Here is a 27952-nt window from a genome sequence, read left to right on the forward strand (position 1 = left end):
GGCGTCTAGGATGACGTCAGTGATCACATTTCTGGAGTCGAAAAGTCACTACGCAGTCCCCTCTGGTGAGTGACAATCCCCCTAAAAAGTACTTTAAACGTGTTTTCAAATCTCTTTTAAAATGTGTTTTGAAACCTGCGACGTGTGCCTGTTCGCGAGTTCTGCCTTGTTTACCTTTGCGTTAGTGCCGAGTATTCGCAGCCCGAGAGAAAATTATGCAGGCGCTAGCATTGAAAGAAAAAAGTCGACACGAAAAAATGAAAGGAAACAGCTGAGTACAGTGCGGGTGAAAAATCTCAGAAGCGGCTACTCACCGCTTCTTGTTGCGGATGATCTTGAGTGCGACGTGGTCCTTGGTCTTGTGGTCGTAGGCCCTGATGACCTGGCCGAAGGAGCCCTTTCCGATGACCTCCAGGATCTCGTACCGGTAGGCGATGTGATCGTGCATCACCTGCGCGTCACGCGAGGAGGGAACGCAATGGCTTTAGGAAACAAGTGCTTTGAGAATGCTTAAAAGCTTTATTTTCTGCAAGGTGTGTGCCAGTGCGCGGTACCTGCTTCTGTGTCCCGTCCCCACCCCCCTTTTTTTTCTTATGTCGAATTACGCGCTGCCACTACAGTTGTTTAATGGGGAAGCATTCTTTTGCTTTTTTTTCCTCCGTGAAGTAGGGTTGCGCTTATTTTGTAAAAGCCGCCGTTTTATTCATCGTTTCATTCACACGTGTAATTAATGTCGCGGTGCTTTATTTCTATGTTATAATAATACAAGTTGCACGGTTATACAGCTATTCCTTCGGTTTCGTAATCATCTGCCTAATTGACAAGCTCTAGCATGTTTACATGCACACCATAACCTTTGTCTCACCTGCGCGTGCCATGATCATATATTTCCTTGCTTTATTTTTGTATCATGCCAACCTCCTCTCAGGGCCATTCTGTCTCCCCATCCCTTTCTGTATGCAGAGTCGCATGTGTAAGCTCCTACATACATGGCGGCAGAATTTTCAGCATTTCAATAAAGCGCTTCCCTCTCTCTCTCCCTCTCTATCTATGACATATACCCTTATGAGTGGATGGATGGATGAACGGCCCCTCCCACGTAGGGGCAGGGAGGCCGAGCCTCTCCGCCGCGTCGTGGGTCCGTTGGACAGCCCATAACTGTTCCTCGAGGTTACGTGCGTGTGTGTGTTTAGGTTTTCCTTTTTTTTATCCTTCTCTCTCTCACCTATTGCATCCCCTTGCCCCTACCCCAGTACAGGGTAGCCAACCGGAGATAATCTCCGGTTACCCTCTCTGTCTTTCCTTTGCCTCTCTCTCTCTCTCTCTCTCTCTCTGGGCTGCATAGAACTGCATACCAGCGTAAAGAAGTGTTGCTTTCATCGCCGCATAAAGAGGGACGTTATGGCCATACATAGTGTAACAGATTTTGCTGTCAGCGAGTGGATGGATATACGTGCGCTCATGTGCCGCCGTAACACGTATACATTTGCGGTAATGTGTATACTATGAACTGTGAGAAATTCTGTTTTAAGGGCTAGCAAGCTGCTTGCTGGATTCCAGATTCAGCAGGCCAGCTAGCCACCAGCGCGAACTAAAACTGTACGTGGGCGGACATAAACCACACAGTGACGCCCCAGCGTTTGCGGCGCGTGTATACCTTTTGATTCTGTTCCGTTTTATATTTGCCTCCAGTGGCGTAAACCAAAGATTCGAATGAACGAGTGACGTAGTATATAGTGCGCAATTAAGAGCTCGTGTTCCTAAATGGAGGTGCGCGTTAAGAAACCCCAGGCAGTTATATTTCAGTCCTTCACTGTACTGCGTGCCGCATAATCAGATCGTGGTTTTGGCCCCGTAAAACCCCCCATATCATTTTCTTTTTACAGTCGCTTCACATTTTGCTCCTTCTTTTCTGGCCCGTCACCACCGTCATCTTATTACAACCTAATAAGCGTCAAGAAGCGCCGACTGAAAGGGAAGATCACTTTTCAGGATGGTATGGAGTCTGGTACTCCTTTCACAGGGCGGGTAACCGAGTGGGATACGTAAAATGGAATCCATAAATGGGATACATAAAAAAATAAGCCGAAATAATTACTTGCAGAGTGCGTTTTCATCACTCGCTTGTTAGGATTAGATTGGATAAACTTTATTAAAGGTCCTACAGGACGCGCGTCAACGCGTATGCCACGCAGGGAGACGCAGACAATGAAATCACATGAGTACCGCTTTCTTTTTTTCTTCTTTTTTTTATGAGCCACGTCCCCTTACGGAACAAATAATTCTTGGGGTCCCGGTCCCAGCCGACGTTAGCCCGAGGTCCTCTAAAAGGAGTATATGAAAGACTGTAATCGTTGTCAGGCACCTTCCACGTGCTTGTGCAGTTATTCTTTTTATGCCATTTATACTCGTTCCTCTCCTCCCAGTCAATGTCTTAGTTTCTCTCTCCCTCTCACTTAACTTAATGCGAACGTGCACGCGTTGTATATACATTGTGTACACTTACCCAACATGCAAAGCTTTCATTTTGCTGTAGAGCAAAAAAAATAAAATAAAAAGAGCTCCTGCGTAACGCTGCCTGTCATTATTCTCATGAATACAGCGCATATAATCCTTCGCCGCCCCTGGCTTAAAATGTCTGAGTATTATTGCTAATATAAATATTGCGGATGTTTCAACGTTAACGTATTGAAGTTAATACTAACGTGTTCACGTGGCGCAAGCACATGACGCACATCACACGTATTATACAGGGTGTCCCACGTAAATTGAGCCAAACATTTGAAAAAAAATGCAAATGCCACGTAGCTGAACGGAACCGAGGTAACATTGTTTGCCGTCACTCGGAGATACTCAGATTATTTCTTTCGTACCGCTTAGATGGATAATTAGTCTTAATTAATTAATCAACTTCTCAAATATTGTAATCAGATGAAAAGTGTCAGTGAGAAAATTGTAGAGCGACGTGAAAAAAACTCCCGATACAACTTTATGTTGCTCAATACGTGCTACAAAAAAAAGTGTTATTTCCGAGCGCGAAAGAAGCCCGCGAATAACACGAAAAGTGCCTCGAGCGGCCAGCACGTCGCCCGGCAAATAGTGCACCTCGGAAAGGGAGCCTGTTGTTCCGAGAGCGCGGCGACAGGCGCCCACCGGCCCACACGCGGCTGCATTCAAACTGAAGTCTGGGTTCGCTAAGAGCAGCGTTCGCACGCCTGCAGAGAAGTTTGAGTTCGTGACAGGGAGTGGGCGGCTGCGAGTTGCTCCAACCCGGCGGCGGCGGCCGGCACGGCATTCGTGGGAGTCGTGGGTGCGCGGCCGCGCGTCCACGACTTCCGCGGGACGCCGGCCCGTCAGCGCGTGGGAAGACTCGCATATTGTCCCGTTGTATACACAGCGACAACGAGGAGACACAAACACTGCCGAAAGGTGAGCTCAGAATGTACGCCTTTCATCGGTCCAACTTATTGTGGCCTGCAGAAACAGAAGCCGCGCACTCTCAGATCACGGTGGAAAAATTTTCGCAGCGCGCCAAACATGGACAACGGCAATGGGCGCTCACGGCGTGTCCATTCCTGTCGTCCGATTTTGATGTTGTGCGAAGCTTCATCAAAGCGGCGCCAACTGTAGGTGAAGGCGCTCAGTTTCGCTGAAATCCCAGCGACATATAGCGGCGAGCACGGTCGTCCAATCTGTATAATGTCGTGGCTCAAGCCGGTCCGGCATTTAATTTATGAACGCGTCGCCGTATACCATACCGTGCAGAAACAAGCAATATTCACGTGCGTGTATTCGAGAATGTGCGGCAACTGGGCCAATGCAAGGTTACAATTAAAGAAAAACCACGTCCATTACACCTCGCACCCTCCTATATCTGCGCAGGTCATTGGTGCGGCGGTGACGAAGCATCCTATTGGGATCTGCCCTAGTATACGCACCACTGAAATGTAGAGAAATTAAGAAAGGAAGCCTGACACCGCGATGGAAATTCGTATAGAAACATGGCGGAGTCTTAAGCAAAATGCATGCTTTCTTCTTATAGCGGTTAGTTAACTGGTGTCCTTTTTATTCGCGCAACGACATACACAAGAATTCACGGCAAACGCCAGGCACGCACCCCCCCCCCCCTCCTCTTTCCGAAGTTAAGTGGCATACCCACCCTCCCCGCCCACACCACCACTCCTCAAACACATTCGCAAAGCGCCGCCAAATCAATCTTGAGACTTGACAGCTAATCGGCGCTCAACATTTTGCTGCCTTTATCACTCGTTTTGGATGGCTGTAATTATCGGCATCTTCTGGGTTGTGAAGGCCAGTTTTCTCATCGATTCGGTGCCCGCACGATTAACTCGAGATGCGTTGAGTTGTCACCATCTATTCAACGGTCACGTGCATCGCTGTTGCTTCGTTAGTTCAACCTTCTTTGTTTAGACTGATCCAGGGACCAGGAAAAGGATTCGGTTCGTAGTCAGCTGGTCTGTATGCTCGTGGAACGAGTTGCGGCCGGATAAAACGTCACTTGCGTTTAGTTTTTCATTTTGTTTCATTATTTCCTCGAGTGACGGCTGGCCGGGACGCTGGCAGATGCTCAGGACCATATACCTGCGATATGGGTTAGATAAGGTGGAAAATAAAATAATACGAAACAGCGTCCATCATCAAACCCTGCAATAACTGTTAAACGCATCAGCAATATGACTGTCACCCGTTACCTCGTCTGGCTTTTCCCTAATTGTACAGCACTTCTCGTGCAAAATTGGCTACTGGAAGCAAGAGCCGCAAGGAGTTGAGAAATTAAGCGATGTACTAAGGGAGAGAGCCAAGGCAACAGCGAAACAGGAAGGAAAAGCGAAAATTAACAAATTTACCCGTTGTTTGTGGAAATATTTATGGAACAACATCTTCTTATTTAACAAGGAAGTAGAGAAAACGCCGCCGGAAGCGGACAATAATTCCGTGCGTTTTGAATGACGCTTCTACAGCTATCAGTCGACCTGCCTGACTTAGCCACTTCTCTGCTGTGCTAATGTGAGTGTTTTTCTAACCTTCCGCGGTGGGCGCAGTACTTCTAGAACCGCAGTGTCCTGCGCTCCATGTGTTTGTACGGGACTGGTGGCCACGCATCGTTAAACAACTTCCCGAATAACAACATGAGTCGGTTTTGGCACTTAACTTGGTAGAGCATGAAGCGAGGAATACAAAAAAAAAAAGAAAGAAAAACTGTGATTGTTGCGCAAATATATATTTCTATATAATTCTTCCAGAGCTAATTCAAGAAAACTAAACTAGAAATCTTTGTTTTACACTTTCGCATGTTTACTTGATCTTGGCAATGTTCTTTCTGCGCTTCTTTCATGCGCGAGTCCATTGGGTTCCTTGTTTGCCAAGGAGAGGCGTATCTCATGCACAGGCGTACCTGTGAGATACACCTTATTTCATTTCTCTTTTGCGGGTTTACGCGTCTTTATGGAGAATGGTAAATATTAGTCACATTTGTACTAGTAAAGGTACTCGCCCCCTCATTTTCATAGAAAAGTTAGCTTGGGATGCCCTCCCCCTCCCCCCCCCCCCCCCCCGAAAAAAATCCTGGGTACGTGTCTGGCAAACGCTGAGTACAGGAAGAGCAATAAGTCATGCGTTGTAACAAGGAGGTCAGGGAAACGCACGATTGAAACATTAATTAAATCCGTAATAGGAATCAAGGGATCCTGATCTTACATTATAATGAAGTGTATACATAAATAAACCATCAATATTTCGTTTAAATAAAGAAGAAACAGAGAAACGGTGATTAATGATGCCTGTCAGATGTATAGACCGACGTGTTATTCAGGCCACGCGGCTGTATTTAAGCAATCAAATTTTACTGAGAAACTGCATTTGTTACTTCGCATCGGAAGCAAAAAGGAACAAAACGATAAACAAATAAAGAAGAAAAAAAAACGAAAAGAAAAAGAGATAAATTCTGGTTGACAGGCTGTATATTGACAGCACAGGAGACTCTCGTGTGTGATGTATCGGCGCTCAAGCTTCCCATAACGATCCCGAGTATACTTACCGCATACCGAGACGCATCAACTTCAGGCCTCATTCTTCGTCGTCGTTCCGATCATCGTTCTCCCCCTCTTTTCTTTTTATTCCTTCCTTCTCTCTCTTGCCTTTTGACAGCGTACGCGTACGACATCGAAACCATATAGTGCGCCATGTTCTCTCTCTCTCTCTCTCTCTCTCTCTCGGAGCCGACAGTCCCCCGGGGTTCTCCGAATCAATTTTGGCCGCTGCACGGCGCGATTGCCCACAGGGCTCGCGCAGATGATGGAACAAACAAACAAACAAACAAACAAACGAACAAACGCTGTCCCTTAAGATCGAGGTGTTGTCGTGGCGCAAGCGCTGCAGTCATCCACCCACTCGCGGTGGCCCGCTGAGAGCCACAGGTGTAATGGAGACGCTCGCACATTTGGTCGCAAAAGCGATCGAGCTGGGCCTCTGTGCCAACCGCGCCTCGGGTTGACGCGGTCGGTCATTCGCTTTCGTGTGCAGCGTCGCCGTTCGTGCCGCGCGGCACCCGATTTCGCTTGGTACCTTGGTGACGGACGCGCCGTCTCGTTGGTGGTATAGTGAAGGATCACTGGTCATTATATGGGGACGTCTGATGACATAGACAGAAGCTTAGGGCATAAGTGGCCCTTCTCCTAAAGATAGGTACGCGTCTCGACTATACAGCTTGAAAAAAAAGAAAGAAAGAAAGAAAAAGAAAGAAAGAAGGAACGAAAGAGAAGGTGGCGGAAAAACCCCTATACCTTGCTTGCAAGAGACATGTCTCTAAGATTCGGCCAATTGACGCACGAGAAGACATTTACAAACGCATCACAGCAGTCCATTCAACCTATTATTGATTTGGCTTGCCTTCAGTGAACTTCAAGTTTAGAGGCCATATGGAACGCCACGCAATTAAGACTCCTGCAAGGACAGCGGGCTGTTAATGCGCTGGGTATATCGAGCATACGCAGTCTTCCAAATTCGTGTCGTTAAAGGGACACTAAAGTGAAAAATGATTGCTTCTGCATCAGTAAATTACCGTTCTACAATACCAAGAACACCACTCTTACAACGATAAGACGCTTGGTAAGTCAGAAAAAGCGCAAGGACGAAGTACGGGTGGCGACGCCTACTTAAGTTCCCGCACCTGGGGGCTGTGACTTCCTGGATATTGATGGCAGCTTCTAGGACCTACTAATTATATATAGCGGTGCAGATTGACTACATTGTGTTCTAAAGGAACCACATATTAAACATGGCAAGTTTAGGGAACCTTTATTCAGCCAAAGCGGCCCAAATGTGAAAACATACTTTGGAATCCCTGACGTCGCGCGGACGCACCGGCGCTGGGGTTTCGGTGCGAAATTCAAATACTGATACTTGGACCTTCATTTTCTCATCTAATAATGAAACTATTTTTTTGAAATGAATTCCTGCAGGGTTCTCAAACAATGCTTCATTAGTCTAAACTGATTCATCGTTTCGCTTTAGTGTCCCTTTAAAAGAGTACTGACATGGCCTTTCAAACTTGTCTTGTTCTTTTTTTCTTTTTTCTTCCTGGAAACGAAGACACAAATCCTCCAAAGCCTACAGAAAATACTGGCAAGCGTCAGAATGCCCTACATTACTTACTATAACACTTCTTGCTACTGACCGGTTTCGGTTTTGGTACCCAAGAGATGGATGCGTCCTGACGTCACCGTATACTGGCTCGTTCGCCACGCCGCTGTCACAAGCCAAGCGCAGCCAGAAGGAACGCGCGCGGCGTTTTCAACGAGCACAGCCATTGTCATCCCAGCCTTATTTCCACGCAGCGTGAGCAAATTTTTGCTCAAAGTCGTGACTCCGTGATAATGTCAATGACGGCATGCAGGTCGGCGCTTCGAGATCACCCTTATAGTGAAAATATCTTACAACTGTTTCACAACTTTTACGCTTGCTAAGTGCCAGCCTTTTATATGTGACAAGCGTGTGATAAGGTTGATACAACTTGTAAAATAATTGTCAGGGCCTTTTTTAAAAGGCATAGCTGACTTTTCTTTTTTTTCATGACACGAGAACTTATTCGGCCGAACGGCGCCACGGCAATATTTAGAGCACTGACAGGTCTATACGTTCCAAGGCTCAAATGCGCGTACCGATTATTGCGTAATTCGCGCTAACCATCGTAAATTGAAGCTCTTGAGTTGCTGGCTCGTATTGGTTACAACTGACGTTTTTTTTTCCCCACTGTTAGGTAATGGAATAGCGCTACGGAGAGAGGCTTTTACCAGTGTCGCCGAAGGAAACGACAAAAAATAAATAAAAGTCATCTGAACTTTTAACCGCAAACAATGGGCAGCCGTTAAACTTACTTGAACAAAGCGTTTTGTGTCCATCAGAGAGAGCGCTAACCTCCTCGCACGACAGATAGAAGCGATTTCCGCCGCGCGCTCAGAAGTGCGCCGACGACAATTATGGGCCTTTCCTAGGCTTTACGCGAAGCCATTGAGTTCCGTATGTCGCTGAGCACTGCTTTCTTATTCTGCTACAGTCGTTCTTTCATTTTTTTTTTCTTTTCACTGCTGTTTGGTGAGTAGTGCAGCTCTTAACCATAGTCACAATTCTATATCTCTCGTCGTTTTAGCTAACTTACGATATATACATAACCAGGGAGCAAAAAAAAATAAAAAATATCGCGTGCCGGCACCAACGTCGTGGCTACGCAAAAGGTGCGGCCGAAATGACTGCTGCTTGAGCCGTGTGCACACAAAGTAAAATTCTCACTGCGTATAATAGCTTCGCGAACCAGAGGACAAAAAGGCGAAGGACTTTGTGAACCAAGTTTTTCAGCGTGCTGTTCAGCCAGTCGATTTCGCCGAAGGCTATGGAGATTTAAGACCAGAAATGTTGTAGCGTATATGTAGGTTTCGCGTTATTATAGAATGACAATTGCCTGTGTCTCATTTCTTCAATTTTTAAATCGCCTGTACACCGCACTTTTAGTTACTGCCGGCAGTTGGCTATTCTTAGTATTTTGTGTTTCATTGTATTAGCAAAGAAAGAAAGAAAGAAAGAAAGAAAGAAAGAAAGAAAGAAAGAAAGAAGGAAAGAAAGAAAGACATGCGTTGTGGTACCACCAAGCCTTCAAACCATAAGAACATTTAGGTAATATTCAAGAGAGTCACTCTACATCTATTTCATATCGCTTTTGTGCTGTTGTGATTCAGAGCTTGATTTTACTTTGCATAAAATATATGTAGAAGCATAATCGCATCTAAATATACAGTACTCACACTCACATCGTGGCGATACATGTGAGCTTGAGAGTGTGTACAAATATATGCGCTATATATGCTCTCCCCCATAAAGTGGTATTACAGTGGTCTTATTTCGAATTAAGTTTGCGTCCACTTCGACATGTTCGTGCGACTACGACAGCCCAGGACGTACTCAGCCTTCCTCTCTAATGTCTCCGGCATACTGCACACATAGACAGGGCATCGAACAAGAACTTCGTTTACTTCATTCACATCGAACTTTTTGACTTGGCATAGTGTGACTATGACTGGCATAGCTCCATGGCCATAAAATGTACTAAATCGCAAATCAATGAAAAAACTTCGACGCTTGTTTGAAGACGCTGGCATTTGAGACGAATATTGACAGTTACCGCATCGTGCATCACTGTGTCTTGTTCGTGCATCTGGAACGTGTGTACCCCCAGGCATCCGCGGACTTCATTTCAACGAGAACTTTTCGAGAGGGACTTTTGTTCCTAGTGTTTTCATGTCCTGTTTATATCTAGGTATTACCGAATTCAAAAATTTATATCTTTAGTTACTTGTTTAACCTATATTATTAGCCCACTGAGAAGGTCTGGCCGTCGCCAGCAAACGGCGACAACTTCTGTTTAATTATTATAAAAAGAAAGCGAAAGAAAAAGAGAAAAAAGTATTACACAGCGCGTATATTCAAACTCGATGTATGTGCGTTGTTTCGGTGCTCATAAGAGCACTGCTTATGAAATACAACCTTACGAAGTCTTTGTAAAAATTAAGGTTGATTCGCCGGACGCAGTCAAGCAGTTCTTTATAAGCAGTAAGCCATCTTCATCGCCATCCTCATCATCGACGTCGTAACATTCGTCTTCGCGGCTTATTCCACTGCAAGGTGAAGGGTTCTCCCAGAGATCTCCCAAAATCTCTCTCTTGAGTCAATCAACTCCACCGTATGTCAGCGCTTTTGTAATCTCATCAGACGACCTGGTCCTGGGCCGTCATCGACTGCAATTCCCTTCTCTTGGCACCCGTCCTGTTGTCCTACTAGACCACCGGTTATCTCCTCTAAGCATCACATGACCTGCCCGATTTCACTTCTTTATCTTAATCTCAACCAGAGCATGAAACTACGTTGCCACGCGCGCACTGTCATCTGCAGGCTATACTGCGGCCAGCATTCTCGCTATCGGTTATCAGTTTTTGCTATCAAGCTATCAGTTTGTAGCAGCGGTCCAAAGCTTTTTGTTCACAAAGGCACTTATATATATAGTACTCACACTCACATCGTGGCGATACATGTGAGCTGGACAGTGTGTACAAATATATGCGCTATATATGCCCTCCCCTATAAAGTGGCATTCCAGTGGTCTTATTTCGAATTCGCTTTACTGCAGGAATTAAGTGCTTGAAGGTGTGTACTCGTCGCAGTGAGGATATTTACATACTCTTGGTTGTTTCGTTGCATAATTTTGTAGAGAACAGAGCCATTCGCCCGCACAACTGTGCGTGTATAGCACAGGTGGATACATAAGCCGATTCGTTATATGTGGTTTGTCCTGTGTTGTGCGTGAGCTATTTCGCAAGACAACACTATCATCGTAATAATAATAATAATAATAATAATAATAATAATAATAATAATAATAATAATAATAATAATAATAATAATACTCAGCAGCAGCACCTAGCAGCCACAGTCAGCAAATACCGGAAGGATTTGCACTAAAGCTTTGCTTTAATAAAATACAAGAAATAGCGAGATATACCGGGATAAAGAAGAAATATAAAGGCGCTCTAATAACCTTGATGTAGGAGCCGGTCTCGTCGTCGTATCCGCCGTTCTGGCCGACCCCCTCGTCGTACTCGATCTTGCTGGTGTCCAGGCCCAGGTACCAGACATCGCGGTACTGGGTCACCTCGGTACGCTCGTAGCTGCTCAACCGGTTACCGTAGTAAAGAAGGGCTTCTGGAGAGTGCGCAGAGAAAAGACGCAGGGTTTCGTGGTTAAGGGAAGCAAAAAAAGAAAAGAAAGAACGTCCAAAGCGCTTCTGCATCACAAGACATTCTCTCTCTGCACCGCTTGAAGCTGTGCAGAGTAGCTGATTGAAGAAACCAGTGCAGTCCCATAGAATCAATCAATCAATCAATCAATCAATCAATCAATCAATCAATCAATCAATCAATCAATCAATCAATCAGAGAAATACATGGTAGCGAGATATTAGGAGTTCTATCACTGGGTTAGTCCGTCTCGTCACGTGTTGAGGCAGCCAGTAGCAAAGCCGAAGGTTACGACGCCAGCCGAGTCGCTCACTTTATTAAATGCACGAGCGGTTTTTTCTTCTATAACACCGGGCATAACGCTCACAATCGCCTGAATGGCTTTCGTCTCAGTATATATATAGAGAGAATATGAAGAAAAGAAGGTAGAGCGTTTAAACGGAAAGGCGACCGGTTATATACGCTGCACGGCAGTGGCGTAGCCAGAAGTGTTTTTCATAAGGGGTGGGGGATGAGGGGGGGGCGGAGTGGCTCGCACTTGACCCGGGAGGTGGTGAGGCAGCCGGGTGTTGTCGCTCGTCGTTTTATGCCAGGTATCCCTGATACACATAAATTTCGTGGGGGGAGCGGGACTCGATATGAGCGAAACATTAGGTGACGTTGGCTTGGCGTTTACTGTCCGTTTTACTGAGAGTACTGCATACACGCATTCAGCTCAGCAAGGCACATAACGCTCGTGCCTGCAGTAGAAGGCAGAACGTTGTCCCTGCTCCGCCACCGAGCGTAGCGTTTACAGCGCGTCGACTTCACCTCTTTTTACTATACTTTGCTGTATAGCGCAGGCAGAACGACCGGGCACACAAAAAGGCACATTGTACAAGACAAAGCGCTATGCGTTGTCTAGTGTGTCTTTCTGTGTGTTCAGTCATTCTGCCTGCGCTACAACAAGTAGAAGGCTTCATACCCAACAAGCCAATACAGCTACCCACTTCGAATCGTCGGCTTTCCAAACCAAACGCACTCCTCATCTCCGGAGGCGCTCTAACATTCCGCGCTCGAGCGGCATATACGGCGGCGTCGGTAGCGGGACAGCACGGCGACGGCGCGAACGCGTCCTGCCGTCGTCAAATTCAAAGTGCTGCCGCTGGTACCTACCGGTAAAATAGGTACAAGCGCGCTGCCGGCCTCGTGCTCGGCCATTATGGGACCTCAACGCTTGGAAAGGGGTGTTTGTCTACAATCCAAAGGCGTAGTCACCGCAATAGGCGCATTTGGGGTGCCACATCGGAAATGGCCGCCGTGAGAGCGGCCCAAACACCACTTTATTTTTCAGTGCTCACGAGGGTTTCGGCGGGAATCTAGGGCGCAGGCTCGTTTTCCAAGAGTATCATCCCTTTAGAAAGCCGAACGCCAGGCCGGGGTATACTTGTGCCCATTTGAGAACCAGCGGGTGCCCGGCGGCGGTGGGAATCGAACCCACAACCTCCCGCAGCTGAGGCGGGCGCTATACAACTAGGTCAAAACTAATTAATTAAAATCAAAACTACTTAAGCGTAGACCACTAAAGTATTTTTTCAGAACGGAGCTACGCGAATGTAGTGTCACGAATATCAATGTACTTTCTCATACTTGGGTGACTTTTGCACGGAAATCCTTCTCGAAGATTCAATCTTTGGTTTCTTTAGGATGCAATGCAGTTTGCCGATCGAAAGTTATCTAGACCCTATTATAATACAGTCGAAATCCATGTCGTCACGGCGAGAGGGTGCGGGAAGTTCACGATGGCTTCGCGTCGTTTGCTTCTTTCCTGGCTTATCAAGCATCCTCTCACAGCACGAGCGGCCGTCGTGATATTGCAGAAGCTCAATTCACTAACACTTAAAGGGACACTGAGTAGGTATGTGAAGTTAACGTGTATAATTAAGTTACGCCTCTGTAAGAGTAAAATGCCTACTATTACTGTAAAAAGGTGGGTAAGCCAGAAAAGGCGCATATGCTAAGGACGGGTGGGCACCCTGAGTTACCAAACCAGGGATGCTATTCTCAGTATGGTGAAATTCCACCATATTGCCTAATTCTGTAATGACGGCGTTTTGAGCGAATCAGAGAGGCCGTAGCAGCCCTCTCAGCCAATCAGAGCTGTCAAGATGGTGAATTTGACAACGCGTAGAATAGGCCCTGAAAGTTGCTATTTCGGCCATCGTCAAATTATGTCATAATGTCAAATTCGGTGATGGAGGCATTTTGAGACAATCAGAGAGGCCGTAGAAGCCCTCTGGGCCAATCAGTGCTGGCAATGACGAATTCAACAATATGGCAGTATTTGACAATGCCCAGAACACCATCCCAACTCGCCCTGGCATATGGGGATTTCCACAACGTCTATCCATGTCTAGTTAATTGAGTATAAGTAAAAAAAAAACAATGACAACTGTTACATTGCATTCAAACACATACACAAAAAAAGGGCTTAGCCCAACAGATCTTGTGAAGTTTTCCTGTGCATAATCGGCCCAGACAGGACAAAATACTTTGAAATTTGTAACGCTAGACTGGCGTACCTGCGCTCAGGTTTCAGCTCGAAATTCAATGAAGGGAAGATCGGCCTTCGTTCCCTCCATTAGCAATCAAACCGTTTTCCGCCAAACGACTGAAAATACGGTTTTGAAAGGATTCTTTACCAGTGTAAAATGATTTGCCGTCCTTTCACCATTACTGCTTAGTGTCCATTTATAATGCATTACAGCCGGCAATTTAGTCAAAATTGGTATCACTTATGAGCAGACTGCACATAATTCAAGTTGTAGAATCCGTATTTACACACTAGAGCGGTCTGTGCGTTTCGATTCCGATTTCGTGAACTGACGCCGCAGTTGTGCTACGCTCGATGCCCATTGATTGTGCATTGCCCGTGTGGGATTCGAACGCTTTCACCGTGCCTCGCTTAAGTTCTTCGTCCCCGGAACAAAAGCTGGGATACCAGGCCGTGAATATATTGTGTCGTATTGTTCGTGGCGCGGCGTCGCATTTAATTACCGATTCATATGCCTTTCTCATTGGAATGGACGAGAGCTCCACGAGGGTGTGACATATGCTGCTGTGGCCAGACATTCACAAGCCTTCTCTGTGCGTGCCCGCGCCATAATGCCGAGAGGAAAGTGATGTGTTCAGTGCTTAATAGTCTGTATCGACTGCACAATCGCTCACTATCAGAGTTCTCGGCCAGTGCTACCAAAGTAACTTTGCGCAGAAAGGTATATCTGCGCTTTTTAAGTTCCTAAGTATATACAGGCGTACACAATAGGCTTTGAGAACGTTGCCTGCTACCACTGAATTGTGTAGGCGGTTTACTTCGTTTGGGTGCTCGTCTTCCTCCGTCTCTCTTTCTACCACCCTTACTCTCTCTTTTATTGCCATAGCTTGGATATAATACGCCTGGACACTCCTGGCGTATTCTTGCCGTCGCCGTCGCCGTGATATTTCGTATAAAGTTCAAGGGTGATAATACAGTCGCCGCTGGTTGTATATGCTGTATGTGCGAGTGAAAACTCGCACATACAGCATATACAATCAGCGGCGACGGTGTTATCGCCCTTGAACAGCACGCGAGCGAAGTTAACGATCGCGGCTCAATCTGGGGCCTTATTCCGAAACGATTCACTTCAGCGATACTATAGCCGTGGCGATAGTATCGCCGAAGTGGATCGTTTCAGAAGATGGGCCCTAGATCGCACGAACGAAGAAAGCGGAGAGCAAACGCGCCGTTTTCCGTCGCGCGAGAGGCCGCGGGGGGATGGGAGGGAGGGAGGGAGGGAGGCGAAGGCGTTGTGTTCCGGCAACAACTGCGCATTTCGTGACAGGGTGCAAGGGCAACTGATGATCGCGGCTCAATCTCGCACGCCATATATGGAGGCAAGCGGTGAGGCAGCGCGGGAGGGAGTAGTAGACAGCTATACGAAGCAAGTATAGTAGTTTTATCGGCCGTATAAACGTGTAAACAATCGCTTACTAACAAAGGTTTAATGTACGGTGTCACGCGAGTACAGACAAACATGAACACACCTCACTCGATGACTGAGGAAACTGGCTGTCAAAACGCTGGAGTGAAGTCGCCCAGCACCGGCAGCGAGCGAATTGACCTTCGTGCTGTCTCTCGCTTCAACGCGAAGTAAGCAGCGAAAACACACCACACACAAAGCTATCAGCACTCAGAGCACTGTTTCCCCATCGCACATCGCTTTCAATACAAGGCCTGCGCGGCTGCGCCATATGCAGCAGCCGCCGAAGTAGACGCACCCCGTCGCTCCCCTCCCAGGTACCTTGCGCGCGATGGAAGCCGCGCGCTTCCTCCTCGCTTTCCTCCATTGCGTGTGCGAGATGGAGCCGCCATCGTCGGCTCGCCCCCGCACACTTCAACTCGCACATATAGCATACGGCGCGCGGCGACGATGTAATCGCCATTGGACATTACGGCGACGGCAGAAATGCGCCTATAATTGGTACCGCAATAAAAATGAAAACGGGCCCAGAAGAAGCCGGCCCGCAAAATCGCGTGCATGTGGCCTTGAGAGGCTGACTCACCGGCGGGCGAGAGGGGTAGCCGTCGGCCGTGGGGGTCGACGTTCGGTCCATCCGGCGACTGCCTCCTGCGGTGCCCGTTGACGGACGAGGACAGTGCCCCATTGCAGATGGTCGAGTCCAAGCTTGAGCGCAGTTCGGACGCACTGCCGCCGTTGACGCCGTTCATGCCATTGTTGTTATTGTTGTTGCTGCAGCTCAGGCTCCGACACGCAACGCTGTGTAGAAAAAAGCGATAGAAACTAACTGAAGTTGATCTGTCGCAATACGCACCTGTAAACCCGCACGAGCTAGAACTTATGATGGGAGACTGCTCATGTTTTCGTGAAATTATTCTGCAAGAGTTGATCATCTGGTCCAAGTCAGAACAGGCGACAAATTTCTTACTCTGCCAATTCAGCGGTTGATTTCGCAGGTCGGTCGTCCACACTCACTCACTCAATATATATATATATATATATATATATATATATATATATATATATATATATATATATATATGTAAACAAAATAAATTAAGGAAAGTCGCAGTTTCGCCCGCAAGGCGAAGCATCGATTACGATAGCAAATTAGACAGCTACACGAAGTAAGGACAGCAACTTATCGATCATATAAACTTGTAAACAAACGATTACTAACCAAATTGCCAGCCATGGTGTTACGCGCGCACAGGCAAACAAAGAAATCTCGATAACTCGATGACCGCGGATGCTCGCTGTCAAAACGCTGGCTTGAAGAAAAGCGGCGCAGCAGCAGGCGAACTGACCTTCGTGCTGCATCTCCCTTCAACGCGAACTAAGCGGCAAGAACACAGTGTACACGAAGCTATCATCTCTCGGCGCGACTAGACTCTGTGCCCATCGTAGATCGCTTTCAACACAGGAGTGGCGCGGCCGCGTTCAGCCGCGCCATACACAGCAGCCGTCTGAGTAAAATGCCCCACCTGCCCCGCATGCCCGAGGCCTTGCACACGATGGGAGACGTCGCGCTTCCTCCCCGCCTTCTCCCCTTGCACGCGCGAGATCAAGGCCGCTAGTTTGTAGCGATGCCTTTTCCGATTCTATGCTTTTTCAGGCTTTTCGCGCTTGGCCAGTGGCCAGAGCGACGGTCTGCCCACATTATCAGCGGGATCAGGCGGCCGTGTGTGGTGGATGATTAGAATAGCATAGAATAAGGCATAAGGCATCGCTACAAAATAGCGGGCCCGTGCCACTATCCTCGGCTTACCCTCGCACGCTTTCCCTCCCACCCACAGCATACGGCACGCAGCCACGATGTTATAGCATTTGGACTTTATACGGAACATCACGGCGACGGCGTCGATGGCGGCAATGCGCCTGTAGTACTATATAATTGATTTCGCAATAATATATTCAAAGCGAGATGTAATGGTGTTAACGGATACGCAGTATTCCTTTTAAGGCATACAGTAATTGCTAAACAAGTAGTTCTTTTGAAAAAGTCTTCTCTGTCGGACATGATGTGAACGCGTGCACTGGAAACATGAGAGTGCTTTAGTTGAGCGTGTTTACGCTCCGCTAAGCAGTTAAGCGGAGCGGAAGCGCAAATGCGCATGCGCCGTCCGCTTAGCCGTAAGCGGGATAGCGGAGCGAGGAACACGGTCCGCTTAGAAGCTGCCTGAGCGGAGCGTGCCGGGCAGCACTTTGGCTAGCGTTGGCGTCAGAACGGATTGGATTGGATGCAGAAAGCAAGCGCGCTGGCTAACACGTGGCGTTCCCCAAGACGGCGCTTTATTTTCCATTGAATAAAATGGACCGGTAACGCATTACAAGCGCACGTCTAGATACTTCATGGAGAAATAAGTTATATATATACATATATACGTTTTACTGTATAAGAGTGATTATAAAGTGTTTTTATTTTCTTTGATTACCCTGAATTTAGCCAGAGGGCGCTGCAACTACGAAAGGTCCGCTCCGCTACGCTAAACGTATAACTAAAACGTGAAAATCGCCCGCCCCTCCGCTGTGGCTTAGCGGGGCAGCTCGGAGCGGAGCGTACCGTAAGGACGCTCAACTAAAACACTCTATTAAGGCAAAGGGTCACGGTGTACAAAAATGTTTTATTAGTTCATCTGGCAGCAGAGATAAGTACCACTGAAACAAGAACAGCGAACAGAATGTCTGCTCAACTCTAAGAAGCTAACCTCGGATGGAAAAAAACAAAAAAAGGCTCGCTGACGCAGTGCTTCTTATTCTTACTCATAAAAAAATGTTTCTAAAGTCAAACGTGCCGCTCTTCTTATGCTTCTTTCAAGATTATGCGTTTCACCAAATCGTGGCTCATACCCACGTCAAAAACGCTTGTGGAACAAGATGCGCGAATTTGTCTTCCCTTTTATTTACATGTTGAGCGTGCTTACTTAATCGGTCTTTTAAGCAACGCTTAGTCTTGCCTATGTAAGACGTCCGGCATGATAATTGGAATCGAATATGCACACAGCCACCATGGAACATCCCATAAAGGCACTCTCATGCTCCTTTTGGCATCCGTGGTTTATGCGTGTATTACTAATGCGGCGAATTAACAGCTGGCATTGGGACCTTGGGTGAAAAATGCAGCGTCCTTTCTTAGGGTGTGTCTTTGTTTGAGTTCGTGCATGTATGTGAGTGTTTTCTGTTGCGCTCTGAAGAAGTTTGCCAAAATGGATTACCAACTTACTCGCCTACAAGTTTTTCTTGCTGTTCGGTGTTCCGGTTCCCCAGTGAAATGAAACTAACCGAAACTGGTTTCATTCTAACCTTTATCCCATGACATCCTAATTAACCATGCCCGCACTTTTTTCCGGGAAAAACAACTGAGCATGAAATGTCCTGCTCGTACTCAAACAAAACTCAAATCGAAAAAATAGAAATATTAAGAGCCTGCACATCCGTAACATAACAGGAAAGTTCCGCCGAATGTATTTATTTATTTATTTATTTATTTATTAAAATACTTTCCAGATACGAGTAGTATACATGAACAACAAAGACGTACATGTGCATCAATAGAATTTTAACACAACGTGTTCTTCTCGAAGATTCGGCAAACTTTTGAGAGTGCCAACGGTGTCGCCGAGCTTGAATTTACGGAGCAGAAAGGTGGGCAGTATATAGCGTGGGCAGCATAGAGCGCGGGCTACAGAGCGCCAGTGCAAAGAGAGTCGAGCATACGGCATCGACCAATCGCGAGAATGATGAAAGCTTCAACCACCGGACTCCCCCGCGCGAGCGACTTGCCAAAAATATGTGTCGGTTACAAACAGAGAAAGCACTTCGACGGACACAGCCAGAGTCAAACCCCGAAAGGGCACCGACATAATCCCAGCCATCTGGCTTCTCCTTCAGATCAATGGCAAGCTCGCCCTGGCGCTCTCATCTATAACTATGGCGCTTTTCTCATTCCCCCGGAGATGCGCCTCGCGACCGGGCACTTCCATTTCTGCACTTAGTGCGCCAGCAGAGTATAGATCGATATGTTCCTTTATACTCCTTTTATTAGCGACTATAGTGCGACTAGCCATGTAGAGCACCCCATAGGGGTGGGGGAGGGGGATGCGGTTAGCGGAGGCACGATCGGTCTTGCGCAATGGCTTGTGGCCGAGTGCGAAGGTGACGCAACGCCAGATCCGACTCCGTGTTGCACACGTGAGCGCTGCTGGATGGGTGGACGCGGTTGTCGCCACGGGCAAACCCATATCTCAACTCTTCGACAGAGCGATGATGGCCGTGTATTTCTCTTGCGCGTCATTCAGGCTGATGGATGCGGGGAAGAGGGCGTGGAAGGGAGAGTTTGATGTTGGGCACGTTGATGCGAGAGCACTGTCAGAAAAAAAAAAAAGACGTTTGCAACTCTCCAGCAGCGGAGTCAACGAAGAAAGGGCTGTCTCTAAAAAAAAAAAAAAAATACTATATGGAACGGCCCGGTTCAGAACGCGAAGCCGGGCGATCAATTTGTACCCGTCTTTGGTCTTCATTCTAGCTTCCTCTCCGCGCCGGACTCCGACTGCTCTCTGCAGGGTTGCGGGGGGGGGGGAGGCGGTAGGAGGGGGGTAGGAGGGGGAGGGGGGTTCATTGCAGCAGATTCCGCATGGGCAGGCGGACGGTGCCACAGTGCGTTGCACGGGCGCCTGTCAATTAGGTCCCGTGATTTGCCCATTACTGGGCCGCATTGTGTTCGCAGTGTATAGGGCGGCGCGGTGAGCCAGAGAATTGGGGCGTTGTTGCCCAACATAGAGAAAGACGAAACCACCTCAATGCATGTGGCTGATTTTTAATTTTTGTTTTGTATTCCTAGCGGGTCTTTCGAAGTCTGGTTCACGTGTGTAAGATTTGTTCTTTGAAAGCCTTTTTATATGGTTCGCTTAGAAGTCTGCTCATGCGTTTGATTTGTGCGTAGATCCTCAAAGGGTGCTTGCCAAAGCCGGCTTCTCCGCAGTACTATTGCTCTTGAGGAGAAGCCCGTTTCTCTAGTTTTCTTTCTTTCTTTTTCTTTTTTTTTTTACTTTGCAAGTGATTGTGCCAGCACGGATACTATCATGGCCTGCCTTCGCAAACCGACTCCTTCGGTAGAAAACTTCGTAACAACTGGCGCTGGACAGTCGCGGTCAAGACGACCGGCCAATAACAAACAGTAATTTCGAACCTTGTGAATCCGGTCTCATGTACATGCGCATGCTAAGAAGAGAGCACTTATCCCACTGGGAACTTAGCGATGCCTACTGTCCCAGCTTTTAGCAGCTTGGCAGCGAAGCCACGAAGTGGGTACATCGAAAACATGGCAGGTGGAGCGAACACGCGTAAGGCAGGGCGGAGGCAAGTCCGAAGGTTTGCCGGCAATAAAATTGGTATGTCGGGTATATGTAAAATAATCAGAAGGTAGTCGAAGGTTAACCAAACGCAATCAGAATCCAATGGCAGGTTATCGAATACATCAAAAAGGTGCTGCGCGGCTAGTGGTGCTCTGTTTCGAAATGCTGCTGTAATTTTTGCCAAAGCGGTGATTTGGCTATACTCTCAGTGCCCTCAATACTTTCGAAAGACTGCGAACTCTGCATTTTGTAATACAAGAATGTACGTTATACCTGGCAGAGGGCGTGTACACTTTCCGTCTGCGACGGCTTTCTCTTCCAGCAGCCTGCTGGACGGGCATTATCTTTTCCCCTGAAACTGCCCGCCCAATCGTCGGGTCGGGTTGACCTTTCGACGCATTCGTCGCCTCGTGGGATCTGCGAATGCGAATATAACTAAGATACTTAGTTATGCACAATGCCATTCTTGTTTCAGACTTCTTTCTTTTTTTATGTCTCTCTCATCTATCTCACATATTCGTACTCACGACGGCAGTGACCTGGTGTATGATTCCGCGTATCAATTTCTAGCCCATTCTGGCTTCAACTCTCTCAGAGATGCACGGTCTCCTGCGTTTTATCAGCCCTATGCATTACATGGCCAGCCTAACTCCATATCATTCCCCCTAATGTTAACTACAATGTCGGCTAACCCCGCTTGCTCTTTCGCCGCTGTCTCCCTCTCCTTTAGCGTTGAGCCTACCATTTTTAGTTCCATCGCCGGCTGTGCTGTTCTCAACTTCTTTTCAATCTTTCTAGTTAACCTCTAATTTTATGCCCCTTTGTTAGTGCCGGTAGAATGCAATGATCGTACCTTCCCTTTTGAACGGAAACCTCATAATTTAGCTGAATTTTTCAGTCAAGCGTCCAAGTTTTCAGGAGCCGGGATTCTTGAACCGCGGTCGGGCAGAAAGAAAGGCGCAGAAAGAAAGAAACGCATTGTTAAATCATTTGAAGCCGACAAGTGTCCGCGACCGTTTGTATAGACTTGGCGTGCTCCTTCAAGTCTGCATGCTACTAGCGACGTCTCTCTTCCATTCTTACTCTTTTTTTCGTCCCTTCATCCCTTCTATCCCCCGTGCAGGGTATACAGCAAACCGGACGTGCGTCTGGTGTTAGCCCTCCGGCATTTCCTTGCTTCTCTCCGTCCCTCCGATTGAAACGTGGCGGCCGCACCTCTTCCTCTTCACCATCACAATCTCTCTCGCGCACCGCCGCGTCCCAAAACGGCTCACCTGCGCATCGTTGATTCCCTCTCTCATCATGCTTTACTTCTATTCCCTCTGCCCCCCTCCCCCCCTGTGCAGCGCGGTTGAGGTGTCCTCTACTGAGAGACAGCTACTGCGCTGCACTTTACCCCAATCTTTCACCTTTCCCACCACAAGAATCTCCTTTACCTGTGCATCGACGACGACGAGCAGGAGGAGACGGCTGCCGCCGAGACGGGCGGCAGCGCCGCGCCGCAGGACGCCGGCTGCGACGCCGGCGTCGTGTTTGCCGCGCCGGCGGCGGCGGCCGTCGCCGTTAAGGAGCAGCGTGTCGCCGACGAGAGACGCGACGACGACGAAGAGGCGACGCCGCTCGTGCCGGTCGCTGCAGCCGCCGCGGTGCCGGAGGAGGGCGCGTGGTGCAGCAGGCCGACCCTCTGCACGGCGATGCTGGGCAGCGAGGTGGACTTGTCCCACATGGCGCTGGAGCTGCTCGCCGCGCCGGCGACGGCGCGCGACAGCCTCTGGGAGAGCGCCGACGAGAGCGGGCCGCGACCCGCGGTCGAGGCCGAGAGGAACTGCGAGGGCGGCTTCAGGTGCAGCTGCGACGCCAGCGCGCAGCCCAGCCGGGCGCCCAGGTCGCTCGAAGAGCTCCCGGGACTCTGCGACGGAGAGCGCGGGAAAGAAGTGACTTTTGGTTTTTTAAGTGCGGATTTAAAGGAGAGGTCGACGCCTATACTCCTGGTCGAAGGACAAACAAAAGTGAAATATCAAGAACGCTTGCGAAGTATCGCACGGATTGAAGAGGGTGGAAGAATACTCAGAAATGCACACAATTCGGGAAATAACCTGTCCCTTCTCTCCACTATAGCATCTTTAATTTGAGTTTCGATATTAACAGTGTGATAGTTAATGTGACCAGACCAGACCAGAGGTAATAACGGTATGGGGGGGAAGGGGGAAGGGAGTGGAGGGTTGAAGGTAGAAACGACGTTCAACACTTATATTAAGTTTTGTTTATGTGGGAACGGAAACTGGGCTTGTACTCACAAAAAGCTCTTACGCAGAAATTGTTCTTAAGAGAAAATTCCAGCCAATCCTGATTCTGGACTTTATTAGCGAAGACGGCCAGCCAATGGCATAAAGCACTCACGAACGAAAAGCTTTGTGAAATAGGCCCCTGTTTTCCAAGTTCCTCAGTAAATGTGAACTTGAGTTTCGGCATTGTTACACGCGCTCGCAACACCGCATGCGCAAAAAGCAGGACGGCATGTAGACAGCGTGGTCAGTGCACCTTGGCTTGGCTACGACTCGTTAGCCAATGCATTGACAAGTCCAATGTAGCCGGATCGAGAAAACTTACGAGCCATAATTGAGCGGTGCGTTCTAGGAGGGGTGCGATCTTATAACGGCTCCGAAAGCGAACAGTTCGCTAGCCCTCGCGTTATTGAACAGAGTCGCGCTTTCGTCAGCAAAAACGCCATTCTGAGCTAAGCGAACGGTCCGCTTTCGGAACCGTTATAAAAGAAACCGACGTTTCTGCCTCACTCCCGGTAGTGCTTCGCTTGGCCTTCGAGTGTACTTGAAGGTGGCAGGACCACACCCGCGAAATTGAACAGTCGATTCGACACCCCGGGGCGAGAATTTCGGAACAACCGGGGCGTGCCGAGGCCAAAGCGCGACAAAACACCGTACCAGACGTAAGGCTGCAGCGACGACGGGACCACGGCTGTAAAAGTGGAATGCGTCCTGCCTGAATCGGGACGTCTGGTCACCTTAGTGACGGTAGCCGTCGTGGACCCGAATGCACTCAAATGTCAGGCAGCGCCGCTTGGATCAAGGAATAAAGAAGTCAACTTAATTCGTTATCGAGTATTGCTCCAACTTAACCAATCTTGCATGACATCAACGTGGAATGTATGCATGACACAGACATGGAATGTACGTAACGTTGCATAATATCTGCATTAATGTAACCTCACGTAACGTCTACACAAGCATGCTATATACGTAAAGGAAGCTTCGCGTCCATCAATTTCTTCGACGCGTGGAATGCACATATAATTATGTTTTTTTTTAGTATGGCTTTTCACGGGCCTTAGGACAGTTGCAAGACCCGCGTTCACACACAAGCACAAAAAAAAAGAAAAAAAAAAGAAAAGAAAATATTTTACATTGGAACTGTTCGCAAGAGTAGATGTGAACCCGTCGTAATGCTTAACATGTCATTGCCAAAGGTAGCCAGTCAACGGCAAAAGCCTCTCACAAATTGGAAAAGTTTGTGAATGCCGGAGACAGTTACGATGCCCGATATATTTTTTTTGTCTTTTTAATTATTTCTTTCAACCTTCCTATCGGCAATAAATAACAACTCAATAACAATAACAACAACCAAATTACTCAGCGAAGCAAGTCGAATTGAGAACTGAGGCACACTTTATACAGAGAGACAGGAGTTGTGCCCTAGCTATAAATCTTGCTCTCAGATGCCAGTCGCAGTCGGCGCCGCCAGCGAGGTAGTTGTCAAAGGTTAAGTTGAGTTTGAGAATTATGAGTGAAGGTAGCGGGTATTGGCGCGGACCTAGCTCGAGGCACAGCGAATCAACTGAACTGAAGGCAGCACACGTGCAATGCCGCGGACCCCCGCGTTGCATTTGCGCAATGACCTATACGAACGTATTTCCCAAGCGGGTCGATGTGTCTTGCGCCATCGTGCAGATCTCATAAGCTAGAGTTAGCTGGTCAGATAGCCATCGCTCCCCCCCCCCCTTTTATTTTTTGCTTTCCTTTATTTAAAGAAAAATCAAATTCTCCGTCCTGACGCCGTGAAGAAAGTGAACGCATAGGTATTGCAGAGATCGTATACACGAGGGACGCGTATACACACGTCGGAATGTCATTGGACCCGCGTGCGCGCGGTAAAGCCAACGATCGTTGACAGCTTTTTCATGTACCGGCAGTGGGCAATTGTCTGCATGACGTTTAAATCGCGATCGCACGCACGCGTACGCGCGGCCAGTTTCATTCGCAACGCAATGTGTCCGGGCTATATAGCGTATAGACCACTTTTTTTCGTTTAGCTCCTGCCGCAATTTCGCCCGGGGAACGAAATATTTGCTTTATGCACGCGTTACTCTGCAGACGAGAGTTTACATAATGAAAAGGGGTAGACGATCCCACCGAGGAGTAAGTTTTGGCACTTTCTTCGCAAGGCAAAGTTCTATTCTCTCGCTTCTTTGCCCATTTGCACTTCGTTCGGAGACTTCCCCAGCCAGTTCTTCATGCACACAGGACGCGTGAACCGGAAGGAGGACAAAAAGAGTGAGGGAAAGACATGGACGTTAGCCAGTGTAAAAACAGCCGGCTGGCTACCCTAGTGCTGGGGAAAGGCGTGAATGGAATGGAAGGTGATAGAATGAGAGGCGAGGTAAAACGGGAATTATCTATGGAAGTATACAAATGAGCAGGTCAGTCAGTTTACCAATAAAGTGTTTATTACAGTGCTTATGATTTGAACTTAGAATAGATGCTAACGCTTCAACTAACAATGCGATTGTTAATTACGTTCTATAGTAACAAGATGAGACACCAGTGCGCAATATTTCATAAGTGGTAATGAACTCGTGTCCGAACTTACGTCTCCCTGTGATGATGAAAGGTGATTCCACTGACATGGACACCGTGATTAGTCGCTTAAGGTTTGAAGTGGCATATTCGGGCAGTTCTTTTTCTTGTACGTTGCCATACATACGGCGTGCCCCGTTCCCTTGTTGCAAATGCGAGCACCCATGAGACAACGTGGAGTACATTTTAATAAGCTGTCCTTCATATGTGGTACAGAGAAGATTTATAAGTGTAGCCAACCGAATTGATTACTTGACCTTTATATGGATGAACTTCTTGGAGTTCTCAATAACGCATCAGCGTTGAGAGCACTCCAAAGGCTTCCGGCACAAGCAGTTCCAAATTGTTAATGTACGTCGATCGCTTCCCTCTTTTTCCTTAATTTTCTTGTTTATTTCTTTATATCCCAGTTCTTTTAGTCTTTGATGGTTGCAGAATATTGTTATTTCTGTGTCATAGCAACTGAAATTTCGTGTTTGTTTGCGTATTTGGCTGCGGTAATGTGTGTGCCATTTTTTGCCATTTTTATATGGTTTCTCGAGAAATATGCGGGCACATTATTATCATTTTTTTCTGTTCTTGTTAAAAGTGACTATCCGTGCTTATTGAAAAACATTTTCCCTCGGTATTCTCTCTGACTATAAGGAAAGCGACACTGTGCCGCAGATTTTTATTAGAGTAAATATACGCCGTACTACAAACCGCGTCGTAAAAAAAAAGTACTCGCGTGTGGTGGCGAACTGCTCAACAGATATGAAAATTTATTTTGCCTCAAATAATTTTTTCATTCATAAAAGGATTTCAGTGTTCTGGAAAAGCCGGCGACGCACTTATGTGCCAAAATTTCCCAAGACTACGTCATAAATGAATTAGTAAATCAATATTGCAGCGTCGTTGAAAGTGAGACAAGCGTTTCACTTTTTGGTGGGCATTATAATGGCGCAGCAATATCTGAGAGCGACTAGTCTAGTATACGCAATACCGCTTTATTGGGAGTCAACGTCCTGAAGAACAAAGCCATTTCGAGACTCGTGAGATTTGCTGCTCGCATTCTCTCCTCTCAGTCTCCGAACCGGAGAGCTCGTAAATTACACAATCTTTCTTTCTTTCTTTCTTTCTTTCTTTCTTTCTTTCTTTCTTTCTTTCTTTCTTTCTTTCTTTCTTTTTCTTGCTTTCACACTTTCACTCCACCGTCTCGCTATTTTTCTATAGTCCAACTAACATGGTGGATAAGATACTAGGCATAAAGCAGACTTACAAAGTGCGCCAGCGAGAAGGCGCATACCATAAAAGCGCTAGACTTCTGCAGTAAGAGAAGATAACGATCATCGATTGTAAACTGAAAGATTAGATATAGAAAGAAAACTGCGAAATTGAAGTTCTTATAATCCTAGCTAAGGCTTGGCAGCGACGTGCGCATTCAGCCATGGTTATGACAGGTCGACGGCTCGTTCAGAAATAACCTCGAGAACGGTATGCTAAGAAAAAAGCAACGAGAAGCAAGAAGCTCGAGACTTTGTCCTCAAAATATGCGAGTGTAGCGTAAGGTTTCGCGAAGCAGCCGCTTTTATTTCGTTTTTTTCTATAAGAATTGTAGAGGGCAAATGCGCTCCATTGCCGCATTTAGGCTCGGAATTTTGTATTTTCTTTTGGAGATGTGAAGATGTCTACATCGCGACTTGTTATTGTTCTGCTTAAATGCTTGCTGCAGAACAGCATCTCATGTCGAATGAACAATGACGTGAGACACACACACACACACACACACACACACACACACACACACACACACACACACACACACACACACACACACACACACACACACACACACACACACACACACACACACACACACACACACACACACACACACACACACACACACACACACACACACACACACACAAGCCATGAATAATTCTGCCAGTTTGTGAGCGTAGTCTTAACTGCAAGTAAAGTATTTCTTTCAAAACTTTCTCCTAATTTAATCCAACCAGTGGCCCGATTCAGAACGCGGCAAGGTCAGAGAGTCATTGAGCACAAAAGGACTTCCCTCTCCCGCCACATTTATTTCGGTCTAAAATTGAATTCTGCAGAAAGCTGGAGATTTTCTTCTTCCGTCAACGAATGAACAGCGCAATTAGAGCGTAGAGAACCGGATGGGCCGCCTGCCACTGAAGACGAATAAAACTTCAGCGCCCTTCATAGCGATTCATGCAGAGGATAAAGCACATTCTATATAGAAAACATTCAAATTTCGTTCATAATTCAGGGCGACGGGCGTCCCCATTAAAAAAAAAGGGGGACGTCAGTGAATGAGTGAACGCGAAGAGTTCTTCAGCGCGCCCGAGATTTCTCTCGGCAACGAACAAACTGCACAAACA

General features: G+C 47.3%; 1 protein-coding gene across 1 annotated transcript in view; it reads right to left on the reverse strand.

The window, feature by feature from the left end:
- Positions 1-27952, reverse strand: part of LOC142579719 (dual specificity tyrosine-phosphorylation-regulated kinase 4-like) — a 247544-nt gene that overhangs the window by 26549 nt on the left and 193043 nt on the right. Inside the window, exons 2-5 of the mRNA XM_075690211.1 lie at positions 22131-22603; positions 15885-16099; positions 11105-11268; positions 315-451 (exon numbers count right to left, since the gene is read on the reverse strand). Coding sequence (XP_075546326.1) covers positions 315-451; positions 11105-11268; positions 15885-16099; positions 22131-22603 — 989 coding nt within the window. The remainder of the gene's footprint in view (positions 1-314; positions 452-11104; positions 11269-15884; positions 16100-22130; positions 22604-27952) is intronic.

Source organism: Dermacentor variabilis, chromosome 4 (genome assembly GCF_050947875.1).
Source record: "Dermacentor variabilis isolate Ectoservices chromosome 4, ASM5094787v1, whole genome shotgun sequence".
In the NCBI taxonomy this organism is placed as follows: Eukaryota; Metazoa; Arthropoda; class Arachnida; order Ixodida; family Ixodidae; genus Dermacentor; species Dermacentor variabilis.